The sequence below is a fragment of the Sturnira hondurensis genome, unplaced genomic scaffold (assembly GCF_014824575.4).
Source record: "Sturnira hondurensis isolate 20B ecotype Veracruz unplaced genomic scaffold, ASM1482457v3 Scaffold0014430, whole genome shotgun sequence".
NCBI lineage: Eukaryota > Metazoa > Chordata > Mammalia > Chiroptera > Phyllostomidae > Sturnira > Sturnira hondurensis.
The window spans coordinates 1747410-1764564 of NW_028087061.1; the positions used below are offsets into that span (position 1 = coordinate 1747410).

Consider the following 17155-nt stretch of genomic DNA (forward strand, 5'->3'; position numbering starts at 1 on the left):
GGAACCTGATGATTATATTCAAGGTTTTCTAACAAAAAAAAGTCATTCTAAGCAAAAATATGAGACTAACAATATTTACTTTTACAGTAGATAATAAAGTGCGGGTGCTACGTAAATTGTACAGAGCCTTGTCAAAGCTAGTTCTTGGCATCTCTCATATCTATTCCCTTTCATTCTCTTCCTCTCCTAAAGGTCCCTGACTTATTATGGGGCTAAGAAATTCTTGGAATTGAAAGTTAGGACGGGACTCCAATTGGAGTGTATATTTGCTGGTTGTTCCCGCCTTCCACGCCCAAACGAACCAATCAGGCGTCCGGAGAGAGGCGCGGTAGCTCCACGCGGAGACCACCTCGAAGGCGGCTTGCATTTTTCTGCGTCCTTGCGACCAGTCTGTTTTCGCCGCGCACCGCAGCTTCCCAACAGTGGAGGTAGGGTCTTTCCTTTTTCTTTTCTCAATTCCCCAAATCTTGGTAACGCAAGGGTGAAACGGAGGGGACCGGAAGTGTGCGCTGTACCGACGGGTCCCCAGCGAATCGAAGCCGGAAGTAGTGATTGCTGGAGAAAGATTCCGCCGGCTCCGTTATGGCGGCAATTCCCCCGGACTCCTGGCAGCCGCCCAACGTATATTTGGAGACCAGGTGAGGGGGAGTCGGGTCTCTGCTGCTGCGCTGGCGGGGGCGACGCAGAGCCCGGGCTTCGCCGGGCTTGGTGGGCTAGCCTGCCTCTGGAGAACCTTGGAGCGGCGGCCGTGAGAGCTGAGTGTGGACCATCACCGCCAGCATCCGAGCTCCGCACCGACTCGGGCTGAGGCCTTAGCGACCGCTGCCTGATTGCCCTGCTCCCTCCCCTCGGTTCATCCGTACTTTCTGGCTGGGGACCTAGGCTGTGGCATTTGAGGATACAGAGGTGGATAAAACACACAGCCACGCCTTTAGGAGTTGACGGTATAGTGAAGGAGAAAGCTGTATAAATAGCAACGTGATAAGTAGTACGGTTGTAACATCGTAAGTGCTATAGTTTATAAACAAATTGTTAGAACACAGGAAGAAACACATTTCCCCCACTATCAAAAGAGATATAACTGACCAACCAGCATCACATCACAAGGCTTTAGTTTAATCCTTCTAACAACTCAAATTATATATGTATTATTCCACTTTCCTTCAATTTTAGCAGTGAAATGTCAAAACTTACAGATTAAATGGCTTGACCAAAGCCACATGGTAAGTAGGGGAGCCATATTTGGAGCCTGGTATGTCTGCCTCATGTCCTAGTTTCCTTAGCCTCATTCATTTCATTTCCTCTTAGGAAAAAGTTTCAAGTGATCTTTCCAAAGTAGGACAAATTAAGTAACTTCTTACTTTTACAGCACTATAAAACTAAAACTTTGTAGTCTGACATGCAAGTGATTTTCTTCATTTGGTCTTTTCTTACCTCCCGTCAGCAGCCAGGGTCCAGCCACCATCTCTGCCTTCTTTTTGTTCTGGCCTGCGCTGCTTTCCACCACAGCGCAGTTCTCTCAGATGCTGCTTTTGCTCCCAGACCATTTTCCTCACCTTATGTGGCAAAATTCTTCTTCAGCCACCAATGTGAAAGTAATTTCTGAACTCACCTGGCTACCTTTTTTTCAACTACAAGATAAATTGAAATTTATATCCAAGAAGTGTAGATGTGTGTAGAATAAGCACTGAAAGCCATCCCTCCTGTAAAAACACATTTTAATAGTTTGTTGAATTATTTTCCAGGTCTTTTTCTCTGTACATATAAACATCTGTCTTTTATGCTCTATTTTTTATTTTTATTTTTTAACTTTATTTATTTATTTTTAGAGAGAGGAGTAGGGAGAGAGCAAGAGAGGGAAAGAAACATCCATGTGTGAGAGAAACATCGATCTGTTGTCTCTTGCACACACTCCAGCTTTGGACTGAACCCACAATCCAGGCATGTGCCCTGACCGGGGTTCACACCAGCTACATTTCCCTCTGGGATGATGCTCAACCAGCTGAGCCATGCTAGTCAGGGCTATGCTCTATTTTGTTAAACAAACATAAGATCATGTGATCACACTGTATCCCTGTTTTTTCCTATAATTTTCTTTTACTCAATAATACATGCAGCCTTCCATAATATGGCTATTTCACATTTTAGTCATTCCCTCTTTGAAGGGCATCAGTTTGCTTCTTTTTTTTTGTTATGATACATAATTGGAATGAACATCCTTGTACACATTGTATCCTCAAGCACTTTAGTAAATTTTTCTATAGAATAGACACTTAGACATTGAAACTGCTGTCAAAAAGTGTGCACGTTTTAAATTTGTATAGGTGCTTTCTGATTGCTATTCTAAAGGTCCTAACTCTACTTTTTAAAATACCCCCCAGACTGTGAGCTCCATGAAGGGAAAAGCACCTGGAACCATGCCTTGCACAGAGTAATTGTTCATCTGGGTTGCATATTAGTAATGTGAAGGATGAATTGCCAGTAGAAAGCTATGTTCTGGCAGATACCACATATACAGTAAGATCCTTGAATAAAGTTTCATTTCAATGTGCTTCTGTTACAACAATGAGAAAGAAAAAAAAAGATTCCTACCCGGGGCCAGTATCTTCGGAGTTTGCATGTCCTCCCCATGTCTGCATGGGTTTTTTCCAGGTACTCTGCTTTCCTTCTGCATCCCACAGGTGTTCATATCAGGTGAATTAGCGTGTCTGAATCACCCCAGTCTGAATGAGTGTGTGTGTGACTGTGCCCTGGATGGAAGGGTGTCCTGTCCAGGCTCCATTCCTGCCTTTCACCCTGAGCTGCTGGGATAAGGCTCCAGCCACCCCAGAACCTGACCTGGAACGAGCAGATTGGAAGTTAATTATCTTAACTTGTTTTTATTAGTCTTAAGAGGATGTATGGTTCAGATTTATTTCAATGTAAAATATTAGAAGCGTTTGGGGTCTTTATTTAGAACTTTGGTGATGTTTTTATGACCAGAAGTATGCCACAGGAACTTAAGTCTTGTACCATTAGCCTGTGGTAAAATTGGTTTCACTATACATTGTTTCCCTAGAAGTCAGTGTCCAAGAACCTATCTATAGTATTTATAAACTGTTTACTTGCACTGTGCTTGGCACTGGGTATTCAGTCTATACTGAGTTGAATCATTTCTCACATTCTTGAAGTTTAAAGTCTAGGTGAGTGATGGGGAGGGGGAGACATCTACATCTTTTCCTTCTTCCTTTTCCTCAGCAGTATTTTGGGTGGGAGAGGGGGTAATCATCGCTTTGGGTAGGTATGAAGGTTTGAAGTAATCAGGTTTTGTCTTTGTTGTGGCCCTTCCTAAATACACACAAACTGTATCTCTTTTTTTTCATTAAAAATTTTTATGACATAATATATTTATATGGTTCAGAAATATAAAATTTAAAAAGATATTCATTGAAAACCTTCCTGTCTTCCATTTACCCAGTTTCCACCCCTACCCAGAAACTTATTCACGTGTGTAGATAATTTGAATGCCTGATATTTTAATGTCTTCTTTTAAAAAAATTACAAATTAAGTGTAAGATTTTTTTCCTAGTTTAGGGGTTGGTTATATTAGTTTTTGATGAGCAGTGATTTTTTTTTGTGTATACAGTTAAAATTTTTAGTTGTCCACAGTTATGTTGCTTAAAAGAAGTACCAGAAACCCCTGTATGTTTTACACAGAGAAGAGGACCATGTTTATGTTGTTTGCCTTGTGTTGCTCTCCTTTGCTGAGCATGAAATCTGATGTTTATCACAATTTCATGACTTACAAGCTTGAAAATGAAGAGTCCTGGAGGTCTCATGTTATTCTGTCTCCCGTGACCTTGTTCCTGACCGGAGCTCTACCGCCCTCTTCCTCCTGCAGCATGGGGGTCATTGTGCTGGAGCTGTACTGGAAGCACGCTCCGAAGACCTGTAAGAATTTTGCTGAGTTGTCTCGTCGAGGTTACTACAATGGCACCAAATTCCACAGAATCATCAAAGACTTCATGATCCAGGGAGGTGACCCTACAGGGACAGGTACAGTTGAGCCAACATTATTAGTTTCTGAAGTTCCATTCTGTTGTAACTGATGTAAGGCAGCCAGGGCTGTCTTCCACGCACCAGGGACTCGGGTTCGTGATTCTGGCGACTGTTCCTGCCTTCACTCATGTACACCCTCCCCCAAACACACACATGGGGGATTGACCAGAAACTAATCTCGACTCTTGGGCTTTGTAGAGTTTCTTATAACTTCCATGTATTGCTTGCTAAGAGCAAGTAATATCTGCCTGAATTATAGTAATATATAGAGTAGTCTGAAAATCAGAAGTAAAGAAAGACATTTGCAGTGTTGTGAGAGAAATAGAATACCGGGTTCTTTGATTCATTCATTCATTCATTTAACAAATACTGAGCACCTGCTTTGGGTCAGATACTTTTCTAAGCTCTTAGATACAGCCATGAACAAAGAGAAAAAACCTTCCTGCTTCCAATAAAGCAGGAAAAGGATGTGTGGGTGCTATTTTAATGGAAAGGTCAGGGAAGTCCTCTCTGAGTAGGTGTTATTAACGGAGCAGAGATCAGAATGAAGTGAGCGAATGAACCTCATGGCTGAAGGAAAGAGCGGGTGCAGAGGTGTAAGGCAGGACCCTGTGTAGGAGATCACATGGGAGCTTGTAGGGCGTGGTAAAGATTGTGGGTTTTTTTTTTAAAGATGTTAGATTTTTTTTTCAAGATTTTTTTATTATTTATTTCTTTAGAGAGGAAGGGAAGGAGAGAAGGAAAGAAATATCAGTGTATGGTTGCCTCTCGTGAGTCCCCTGCTGGGAACTGGCCCACAACCCAGGCATGTGCCCTTGACTGGGAATCGAACTGCGATCTTGTGGTTCGCAGGCCTGTACTCAATCCACCGAGACACACCAGCCAGGGCAGATTGTGTTTTATTCTGAATAAGACGGGAGCCATTAGAAAGTTTTGAGCAAAGGAGTGACATGATCTGATGTACACTTTAAAAATCTCACTCTGCTTGTTGTTTAGAGAGCAGATAGAGGGTAAGAGTGAGAGCTGGGAACCTGTTAGAGGGCTGCTCTAGTCTTCCAGGCTGGACTCGTGTGGTTGGACAAGGCCGATAGTAGAGAAGGTGGCGAGAAGTCATGGGATAGAGGTTATGTTTTGTTAGAAATAGAGCCAATGGGATTTGCTGAGATTGGATTGGATGGTAAGTGTGTGAGAGAAAGAGGATGAAGGATAACTTCCAAGTTTTTGACTTGAATTTAGTGTAGTGGGGAAAGTTAAGAGAGGAGCATCTTTGGGGGGAGAGATTAAGACTTTGGTTTTGGTTTTGGGCACATTATATTTGAAATACTTGTCAGATCTTCAGGTAGAGATGTTGAATAAGTAGTGGCATATAAATGTGGGAGTTCATGGGAAGGGCTGGATGGAGGTATGAATTTGGGAGTTATCATTTAGATGGGATTTAGATTTATTACTGAAATGCTAATAACATTCGTTTTAAGGGCCATTACTTCTCAGTCTGCATTTTCTGTCTGCTAATTCCTGTTCCTGCTCTTCTGCCTTTAAATAGTTTGCTTCTTTCTGTAGCAGAGTCTTTTCTCAGTCTCATTTTTCTTTATCATTCTCAGTTGTCCTTCATTTATCCTTTATGACCACAGGCATTCAATTTTTCAACATACATGGACAAATTTCAAAATCTAGATATACAGGAAAGTAGAGAAAAAGAACAAAAATCACTCATAAGTGTACCTCCCAGAGATTCCTGACCACCATTGATTACCCCCCTGTTACCCTGCCGCTGAGAAACAGTGTTAACCAGTGGTGGTTGTTTTTCTAGAACCTTTCTTATCAGGTACCTGGTTAAAGGGATGGGGGAACAACTAAGTGGGAATAATTTTTAATAGGATAGAACAAAAAGAACAGGTTGTGTCCTGCATGATTCTGCTTTTTAAACAAAGTATTATATTTAACTTTGTGTATACTTAACAAAAATATTGACTTCCTGCTATGAGAGATGAGGCAATTAGTATTTTAATTTCTACCCCTCCCTATTGTTTAGAAAAAACTCAGCTTTGCCTAATTCCTGTGTTGGGGGAAATCCAGCTCTTCCCTCCTGTGCTTCTCCTTTACTTACACATAGTTACACAGAGCACTTCACTCTGCCAGTGGTCATCAAACGTAAGGAGGTTTTGTCCCACAGTAAGCGATTCTCTGTGACACCAGTTAGGTGTCCTACAATTTAACTTGGAGATGGTTAACGGCTCAGTCCCATGAGACCGCCCCCTGGCACACGCAGACACACATACACACACAGGTACAAGTGTCTGTGCCTCTGGCCAGTTGGCTGTAGACAGAAGGTTCCAACAACCCTTCTGGGGTTTGATTTCTTTGCTAGAGTGGCTCACAGAACTCAGAGAAACACCTACATTTGCATTTGTTGAAGGTGATGGTAAAGAATACTGATGGAGAGAGGCGTAGGGAGGTCTGGGCGTGCCAGAGAGTCTGTCCCTTAGAGGTGCAGTGTGTCACTTTCCTGGTGTAGGTGTGTTCGCCCACCCAACACTCTCCGAGCCTGGCTCTGTTGGGATTTCATGGAGGTTTCCTTGTGGAGGCGTGGTCAGTTATTAACTCTGAAGAACTGGTGGTGGTTCCTGGGGGCTGCTGGGGACTCCAGGCCTCTGGTCACGGCTTTGTCTTTCTTGTGACCAGTCCCCATTGAGGAGCCATCAGGAACCTTCCCAGAGTCTCCTCATTAGAACAAAAGATGCTCCTGGTGCTCTTATCACTTAGGAATTTCCAAGGGTTTTAGTAGCCCTGTGCCAAGAATTGGGAACAGGGGCCAAGTTATGTATTTCCAGTGATCTCACACTTACCCTCCCTTCCTCACTCCCGGTTTTAGTTGTTAGTTACAGTTTCCCTTGTCAGAGTGTATGGCATTTTCCATGCTGCACCGTGATTCCTTCAGCGACAGTGTGGGTTCTGCGTTTCAGAGGGTTTGGTGTTCGCCAGCAGGCTTTTCCATTCACAAGTGCTAGAGGGCAGAATTGCTTTCCAAGTGGTTTTTAGTGCAGGTTCTGGAGGCTGTTATAGTTTTGAACTCAATCATGTTTGAGAATTTCTGCCTGTTGCCCTTGTACTTGAAAAAGACCATGATCGGGAATGCTGTTCTTGGGGTACTCTCATTTCCTCAGATCTTTTTAGGCAGTTCTTGTTCATCACCTTCTGATTTTGAAGATGGCTTTGGAGAATACTGAGGTCAGATTGACTTCTTCCTTTAATTCAGGCAAAGTTTTTTATTTGCATTTTGAATATTTTCTGTTATGTTTACTAGATTTTGTATTTCAGGAGACTAATTCTTTATTTCGTCCGTCACCTTGCCTTCCATATCTATCGTATTTCTTTTGAGTATCTTCAGATGATGATTTCCAGTTTTTCCTGCATCTACTAAAATAATTTCAGACATTCTGTTCCTTATTCAATTTTTAGTCATGTCTATTCTGTCCTCTATGGCTCTGATTTATTTATTAGTGCTATATTAATGTCATTTGGTTCTAAATCTTTTTCCTTAGCTCTGTAATCTTTTTGCTTTATTCTGTTGATTTATTATCTTGTCTTTGAACTTATTTTATTGGATTCTTATCTTTATTAAAGTGTCAGTAGCTTGAGACAGCCACTAAGTCCTTCTTGGATTATGTTTTCTCCCAGACTGAGTTCCTGGGCCACCCCAGGAACCCAGCGCTCCCCCCACCCCCTGGTGGTCAGCGCTGGGAGCCCACCCTACCACTCCTGTGGTATATGTGGACCTCTCCTTCACTTTTTCAGGACTACTCACCCATTTCCTCTGTTGGCATCTTAAAACTGGAGGGTACTTGTGAGCATTCTGTGGGTGACTCCTCCTTTCCTGGATACAACTTTTAGGGAGTACAAGCAGACAAAACTTTTGTTTCTTTCCTGGTTGACTCTTCAGAATTCTTGGAGTAAAGTTTGTTTACTTTTTCTTATTTGGTTGATGCTGGTGAAGTTTTTGCTTTTTTAAACATTTCTTATTTTTTTAAGATTTTATTTATCTTTAGAGAGGAAGGGAAGGAGAGAGAGAGAAATATCAATGTATGGTTGCCTGCTGTGCGTCCCCTGCTGGGAACTGTCCTGCAATCCAGGCATGTGCCCTGACTGGGAATCAAATCACGGTTGTTTGGTTCGCAGGCCCGTGCTTAACACTGAGCTACACCAGCCAGGGCAGTTTTTGCTTTTTAAATTTGTGCTTTTTATTTTGTGTTTGCTTCATCAGGTATTGGGAGAGAAAGAGTCCACATTCTTTATCTGAAAGTGTCCTGCCAGCACTTTGGTATGTTTTTTTCCTGTCATCTTCTTCTCTCTCATTGTTGCTATGAGATAAAATTTTAATTCATAACTCCAGTGAACTGCAGGAATCAATGATTAGGGTAAAAGAATTGGAAGCGATTCACATGTGAGTTGCTCATGCCAGAGTTTCCCTGTATTTCTGTAGTTCTGAATCCTTCATATCGTCACATTTCCTTGTTGTAATTGTGATGAAAATTAATCCCTCAGAAGATTTACAGCCCTGGCCGGTGTGGCTCAGTGGATTGAGTGCCAGCTTGTGAACCAAAGGGTTACTGGTTCTATTCCCAGCCAGGGCACATGCCTGGGTTATGGGCCAGGTCCCCAGTAGGGGGCACACAAGAGGCAGCCACACATTGATGTTTCTTTCCCTCCCTTTTTTCTCCCTACCTTCCCCTCTCTCAAAAAATAAATAAATAAAATCTTTTTTTTAAAAAGGTCTGCAAATAATTGCATCCAATCTCAAGTATAATGAATGATTGAGCTCAGCCTGCTGGCAGATCTGTGGTGGAAGACAAACCAGAGTTAGGTCCTCCCAGGTCACAAGTATGAACTGCTAGCTGATGCGGTAATACAGTACATTCTTGGCTAAACATCTCAGGTGTGCAGCATTTGGTATCCTGGGTTCTTCAGCAAGTCAGTGTGTGTACCACTTCTGTCCCCAGCTGTCCCTCAGTCTGGTGCACCTATTTTCAGTGTCTTTCTGATATGTTTTTTCCAGATGTTTTCTCAATTCAAATACCCTTTGACTTCCTGCTTTATTTTAAATCATTTTCTTCTATTAAATTTTTACTTTATGCTCTTAGCCCTCTGAATGTCTTTTATCTGTTTTTAAGAACTGCCATTCCTCTCCTCCCTGTGAGACAAGACATACTACCCAGCGCTTCCTTTGGCTTCCCCTGCTCTGCCTTAGCCTCGCAGTGCTCACTGGCTGCCATGACTACAGTGATTAATTATGTTTCCCGATGCTGTGTGTCACCCTCACTCCGATCTCGTCTCTCCTCTTGCCCCAGGGACACCTGATTGTAACATGTTGAGCAGCAAGCTCATTGTTAATGTTACTCATTTGATGAATATCTGCTAAGAGTCTGCTTGGCATCTTGTGCTATTCTAAGGCCTATGCAGGGTACCTAAGCATTAGAAGCCAAGGCATTTTTCTTTTCCTTGCAGAGCTCCTAGCGCTGCCAGTAAGACAAGATATTATAGGGAATATCTAGAAAGTCATAATGTAATCAGTGTGCAAATGTGTGGTGCTATGCTATGGAGTATTATGTAACAGGTTGGAATAACTAATAGAGAAAAAGTACAGGGGAGTACTGTACATAGGAAGTACATAGGAACGAGGCACATTCTGAGGTAGGCCTTGAGGGAATGTAGAAGTTTAACTTCTGGGAGGTCAGGGAAGGGCATTGTGGATTTGGGAAGAAGAATGAGTACAGAATGGAGACGCAAGTGACAGGCATGTAGGGTGTGGAAGGAGAGCCCCTATGCCAGGTGTCACAGCTCACCTGCTGGACTGGCTCTGCCACCTCTCCATGTCTGGGTCAAATGCATCAGATACGGTTTCTAAGGCCCCTGAACTGCATGTTTAGGGGACAGTGGAGGAGAATTGGGGGGCAGAGTGCAGAGCAGTAGGAGATAGCATGGGGGGTTAGATAAGGCCAGGTCATGGAGGACCCCACCCCCCACCCCAAACAGCAGTTCAGATTTGATTTAGCATCATTTGCGGACCATGTGGAACTCTTGAGTCTGGGATAAGAAACCCATGCGAGGAAATTTAACCCAGCCCTGGGATATGGCAAGGTAGTGTGGTGTGGGGGTGAACAGCAGGGTTTGTGGCCTGGTAGGCTTGGGGTTGAATCTTGGCTTCGTAGGAACACTTGTTAAATGTAGACTAGTTATGTAACCTTGCTGAGCCTTCTTATCCATGAGTGAGGAGTGTGGCTATATGCACCTCCTGGGGGTGTTGCGATTAGCAGATGAGCTGATCGTCATTAGATGGTTAGACAGGCTTGACACAGTAGGAGCTCAAAAAAGTGTGGTCATTATTAATTTTGTTTTTTAGTTCATATAGCAAATGTTTGTTAGACTCCTGCCGTGGTCCAGACATTGTCCTAAAGCTGAGGACACGGTAGTGAATAAGGAAGCCCCTGTGGGGCTGTCGTTCTAGTGAGAGAACGACCTACCAGGCAATGACCAGGTAGGTACATAAGGGGCTCCCAGGTCATGGCAGACAACATGGAAGAAATACTGTGCATGGGGGTAGAGCGGGGACTTGCAACCTTGACACCATTGACATTTCGGGCTGAATGTTTGCTGTGAGGAGCTGTCCTCTGCATTGTAGGATGTTTAGCTGCATCTCTGACCTCACCCTCTAGATGCCAGTAGAACTCCTCAGTGTGACAACCAAAGATGTCTTCACATATTGTCCGATTCTCCAGGGGCAAAGTCTGCCCTGGTTGAGAACCACTCGGATAGAGAGTGAGCAAGGTGCTATTTGGGATAGTGTCATAGGGAAGAACTCTCTGATAAGGTGCCATTTGAGCAGAATTCTAAATAAAGGGAAGTAGTCAGCCATGAGACTGTCGGGGGCAAGGACACTCCAGAGGGAACAGCAGTCAGGGACCTTAGACCAGAATGTGCTTGGCAAGAGACTACACAGAGGACAGTGTGGCTGGAGCTAGGTGAGTGAGGGGGAGAGTGGCAGGAGATGATTTGAAGGGTAGCAGAGTCCTGAATTGTGGAGAGTCTTGTAAGTTGTTGTGAAGACTTTGGGTTTTGTTCTAAGTGTGCTGAAATGTTACCGGAGGATTTTGACAGAGGACTGCCACAGTATAAGTTGTTTTAAAAGGACCCCTCAGGCCTCCAGGTGGAGAATAGGCTGGTGTGAAAAGGGAGAGGCAAGGCTGGAAGCAGGGAGACCAGTTGAAAGCTTTCATTGTTTTAAAGCTTGAGCTTATAGTTTGGTCTAGGGTGATAGTGGTTCTGTGAGTTCTGGTCCTCTGGGAAGGTGATGCCAAAACAGAGTTAGACACTGAAGAGCTTTATTGGGGTAACACCTGTGAATGATACAAGGGTGAGGGAGGAGGGGCTGGAAGAGGAGGTCTTCACACATCAATGCAGGTACAACACCTGTGAAAGGAGAGCGGGAGGAAGAGGAGAATGAGGAGCCGTCAGCAAGCTGGGTTTTCAGTAAGGGTGACATCAACTGTCAGATGCTGCTTATGGATCAAGCAAGGTGAGGCCTGAGGATTGGCGATTGGGTCTAATGGCGTGGGTCACTGATGACCTTGACAAAAGCACTTTTGTTGGAGTGGTGGAGACAAAAGTCTGAATGGAAAGCATTCAAGAGGCAGGAGAGCAAGCAGAGACACCACATTGACAGCATTTTTGAGGAGTTTTTCTGTGAATGAAATGCAAAAACATAGGGAGATAGTAGGAGTTGGAGTTGTTTTGTTTTTTAAGGTGGGAAGTATGCATACCGTGTTTTTATGCTGCTGGAATGATCCATTCGGAAGAAAAATCGTTAGACGGGGAAATTATAGTTGCAAAGTTCCTTAGAGGTTAATGGGATTCATTAAGCACATGGTGGTAAGACAGTTATAAGAACAGTTTATTCATACCATATTAATAATGGAGGAGGGAGGTAAATGGGTAATGATATATGAGGGAAGTGGATTTGGTGGTAAGAACACGGGCGGATCTCTTCTGCCTTTTTCTCAGTGAAATAAGAAGGAAGTTATCCACAGCGAGGAGTGGCGGAGGTTTGAGGACCGAAGGATTGAAATAAACCCGGGATCACAACACACAGTTGCTTCTCACGGAAAATGCTCAGGTTATTTCTGTTAAAGGAAGCTCATCATCACAGATACTACTGCGTCTGCTTCACGTTATGCTCCGACTGCGTGGTTTTGGTGTGTTACCTCATTTAACTCTCAGAGCAGTCCTGAGGGGCTTAAGTGCTGCTATTCTTTTTTTCCGTTCAAGGAAGCTGAATGGGACAAAGTGGGTGACTCTCACAGTGGTGAACAGAAAAGAGCTAAGTGCAGAAGAATGCATAGAGTATAACACATTTATATAAACCTGAAAACATGTTAAACAACAATACATTCTTTAGGGATGCATAAATATGTACTAAAAAAGAAAATGCATGAAAGTGACAAACTCCTGATCAGATTAGTGAGTACCTGAGAAGACAGTGTGATTCTTTGAAGCACATTCACTCTGGAGAAAGAGGGGTTGGGGAGGGATGCAGGGTGTGTGTGCATGGGGTTGGCGATGGGTTTGCCACACTGTGTTTCTTAAGGAGAGGGTGTACAGTTGTTCGTCTTATTATTTTCATTTTATGTATGTCTGAAATGTTAAATACATTGAATAAATGCTTAAAGGAGAAAACAGGAGGATACAAGAACTTTGAGAATACAGAGTTTTGGAACCAGGTCTGTGCCTCTCTGTTTTCTCTGTGCTGGGCCAGGCACAGAGAAAGTGACAGCAGCACTTTCAAATTGTCAGCTTTGTAAGTAATTATTGACATCTGTGTAGGCTGCTCTGCGCTGGAGACTCTTTAATCACTCTCTGTCCCCCTCCCAACACTCCCCTATTCGACATGCCCAGAGGAATGTTTTGATTGGAGTCATTTGTCTTGCTGACATTTTGCTACAAACCCTACCGAGTCAAACTGGGTTATGAAGAGATAGTGTATTATGAGTAAGTGGTGCTGCAGATGCCCACACTAGTTGCACTTGGTCAAACTCTGCCTCGTGTGTAAAGAGGGGCCTCCTTTCCTTCTGATGGCTGAGCACCCAGGCTTCACCTGTGCCTCCTGAAATCCTCTTGTTTCTGTTGCCATTTATGTGATGAGTTTCAGCAGCCTTGAGGTTTCATTCTGGCAGCCCTCAGCTTGCAGGGATCACACTTCCAAGGCTCAGCTCACAGATGGACTTAACCTCACCCCCCTTCCTCACTCAAGGCCTGGGTGTAGGGCCTGACCTCAGTTTGCCACCACAGAGACCTCTCTCATCTTCAGCCCTAGCATTTCCACTCACTAACATCCCACCCCCCACACCACACACACCAAAACCTCAGTCAGGAGCCTTGACTCCGTAGTCGGAGGGAGCAACAGATTGGTTACATAATTGCTGTTTGGAGGTATACTGGCAGGTTAGAATTTCTGGAATGATTTTTACAGAGTTTCGTAGTTCGGTAATTTTCCAGAGGCATAAGAGTGGGCCAGGTGGGAGGTTTCCTCTGAGTCTTTTAGGATTCATCCCTGCTCCTCTTTGCAAAGAGCCGGGGGCTGTGACAGGCTCCCTGTGGTGGAGCATCCTAAAAGGTAAAGCAAAGGATTTTTTACCATAGAAACACCACAGCCCAAGCCCGGGGGCCTCTGGGGATGGACATGGAGCTTTAACATGCTACTTGCACAGCAGGCCACATAAAAGGAGGCGAGCTCTCTGTGGCCGGCCGGGCTGTTTTCTGGCTGCAAGGCAGGCAGAGGAAGCTGGTAAATCCAGTGCTCACTTTGTTCTAGGCAGTTTGTCTTGGCTGGTCAACTTGGAGAAACCAAAGCACTTCAGCAACATGTATGGCAGACTAAATAAACAGCAAAAATCATTCTGCTCTGATAACCAAACCCGGTGCCCAGCATAGCACCACGCTCTTGTGGTGCTGTAATACAAGCAGTTTGAGGTGGTGACGGCAGCGGCAAGTCCCTCCCAATCCCATGTTTCTTCACATTCTTGCAGCATACCGCCTCTCCTTTCTGCCACGTTGCCACTTACCACTGCCCCTGTTTCTCCACAAGCTAGATGTCGTTGAGTTAAATGAATTTTATGTTCCTTCATCTAGGGTAAGGACAGCAAATGGGTTTCATCTCTGATCCGTTAAAACCGGCTGCCTGGAGCTCTGGGTTGGTTGGGGTCCAGGGGCAGGTCCGAGCTCAGCAGGAAAGAGTACTGACTGATTGGCAGTGCTGTGGCAGGCAGCAGGGGTGGGCTGTGGCCCTGCTATCTGAAGTACTCATGAAAACGTTTAAAAAGTTAGGAAACCTCTTAACACATCAAACTATAAATGGTGATTATCTGTAGATGGTTAGATTACAGGGGCCTTTAATGTTCTTTTGATAACATTCTGTGTTTTCTGTATTTTTGACAGTGAACATGTATTACTTTAATAAGTAAGAAAAACACTCTTGGTGTTATTTTGAAAAGAAACATCTTACCTGAGTGAAACCAGTAATTTGAGCGCTCGACTCCGCTGCTGGGCTGCGTAGTTGCAGATACCTAGCCGGGGGCTTGGCGCGCTCTCTGCCTTTGCCTTGTTGTACTCCGAAAAGTCCTTTAACCCTGGCCCGTGGTTCTTGATGTGAGGAGAATGTGGGACTGGCTGATTGGCTTCTCATCTTCTAATGTGGCAGGTCGAGGAGGTGCATCTATCTATGGCAAGCAGTTTGAAGATGAACTTCATCCAGACTTGAAATTCACAGGTAAGTATATGATCCGGCTGGACTGGGTAGGAAGGGAGAGTAGATTTTGAAGATGTTATTTATTTTTAGAGAGATGGGAAGGAAGGGAGAAAGGGGCGGGGGGATGTTGATGTGAGAGAGAAACATTGATTGGTTTCCTCTCATACATGCCCTGACCAGGGACCAGACCCACAGTCCGGGCATGTGCTCTGACTGGGAATCGAATCAGTGACCTTTTGCTTTTTGGGGTGATGCCCAACCAACTGAGCCACACTGGTCAGAGCAGGAGAGTAGATTTTAAAAGTTCATTCTTTTGGTTGTGATTCAAGGTGAATGCCAGACATGGTGGCGTGGTGCCATGTAGCTGCCCCGCTGCGGCGCCACAGAGAGCCTGGAGGATTAGCCAAAGTGGCGCCTCTCTCAGAGCGATTCAGAGTGCCCGTCTGAGTGTTGTGGACTCTACTTGTTGAATGATGCTCTTAAAAATAACAATAGGAACAAATGCCTCCTCAGAGAAGCAGGAGACCTTGATGGATTTTTTTAGGGTAATTGGGAACATGGTCCAATTAGAAGACCTGTGAAGACCATCATGGATAGAGGCGGGGCGGGGGAAGGCAAGGTAGTCAGGGTGGTGCAGGTGGGCTCTCTGGGAGGGCAGAGAGCACCCTGGGGGGAGGTGGTCCCGGTAGGGCGGTTGATGATAGAGCCCAGAATAAAGACTGACTACTTTTCATCCCTAAAATGGTGTAGTAGCTCCAGATTAAAGCTGTCGGGGTTATTCATACTTTTTCTTCTCTTCCTTTTTCCCACCAGGGGCTGGAATTCTTGCAATGGCCAATGCAGGGCCAGATACCAATGGCAGTCAGTTCTTTGTGACCCTAGCTCCTACCCAGTGGCTTGATGGCAAACACACCATTTTTGGCCGTGTGTGCCAGGGTATAGGAATGGTGAATCGAGTAGGAATGGTGGAGACAAACTCTCAGGACCGCCCTGTGGACGATGTGAAGATCATCAAGGCGTACCCTTCTGGGTAGTCTTGCCGCGCTGGGGGGCGCACCAGGTCTTCTGAGTTGGCCCAGCAAACCAGCTTCCAGTGACCTAAAATGACAAATAACTCTGGACTTTGATTTTGGCCTTGCAAATCATGGAGTTAAGGAGGCCCGGGGTCTTGGGTGAGTTAGAGATGGAAATGTCTGTCCGTGGCTCCCTGAGCCTAGGTTGACAGAGCACTTGCAGAAATGCCCGTGCATGGTGACACACAGCCTGCTGCTCACTGCGGACCTCCCAGACTGCTCCTGCATGTGTGCATCTGTTCTCATACACTTGCAACAAAATGAAGCAAACTCAGTCATTTCTCAGTGTCCAGCCAAACTTCTTTCTGCAAAGATTTATATTCTGGCCTACACTGCAGGCTTTGGTGGCTGACGACCACAGAATTCAAAACCAAGTAGTGTCTGTCAGCCTTCTGAACTCTGCACACCCTGTTTCAGTCTCCTACATTTGTTCTTCCTGGGCGTGTCTGATCTTCCTGTCTACTTTCCCTCTCAAAACCAGAACATCAACACTGCTGTTTCTGACACTTAGACATCCCACGCAAAGCCACGTTGGATTTTTGCCAAATGAAAAATGCATCCAACAATCAAGTTTCTAAGAAGGTGTCAAGTGGAGAATGATAATGTGTAATAATCAAGAAATGAATTTATTAAAGGAAGCAGAAGCATTGACCATTTTTTCCCCAGGAAGGAAGAAAAATCTGTAGTGAGCATAAAGACAGGCTATGAATTCTTAAACAAACAAACAAACAAACAAACAGTATTCTTATAAAGGAGAAGTACCACTTAAGTTTTTCAAAACCTAAGAGTAGAGAAACTAACAGATTTTATGTTAAGTTTTTTAAGGAAATCTTTCTGATTTTTTTTACTGGGTAGGAGTGACGAGAGAAAGGAAGTTAATACCTATGTAATACATAGAAACTTCCGAAATAAAATGCCATTGGTTGAAATCTTTGCAGTGGTCTGATTTTAAGTGTTGTATGAGATTCTATCAGCTGTTTTAACCTGTGAACTATCTTGTAGTATCATCTGCAAGATTTCACATCATTTTAGGTTTGTGGACCTCCAGTGGACTTCTATTCAAAGACAAATCTGACTTTAAAAAGGCAGAACCAAAAAAGAAGCTGTGATCTCGATTAGCACTGCTGAGCAAGGAGGAATTCTCTGCAGGTTAGCCAGGTGGGGGTGCTGAGAGACCTAAACCATCCCTCAAACTTGCAAGAGACACACCTGCCTGTCCTCATGGGCTCAGAGGCAGTAGTATGTGTTG

At 44.3% G+C, this 17155-nt stretch overlaps 1 protein-coding gene across 1 annotated transcript; it reads left to right on the top strand.

Moving 5' to 3' along the window:
* The first annotated feature begins 338 nt into the window (after positions 1 to 338).
* On the top strand, positions 339 to 16839 carry PPIL1 (peptidylprolyl isomerase like 1). Its single transcript, XM_037063294.1, has 4 exons — positions 339 to 638; positions 3881 to 4035; positions 14786 to 14854; positions 15647 to 16839. The coding sequence occupies exons 1-4, from the start codon at positions 583 to 585 to the stop codon at positions 15865 to 15867; spliced, it is 501 nt and encodes a 166-aa protein (XP_036919189.1). The 5' UTR covers positions 339 to 582; the 3' UTR covers positions 15868 to 16839.
* Positions 16840 to 17155: the final 316 nt, after the last annotated feature.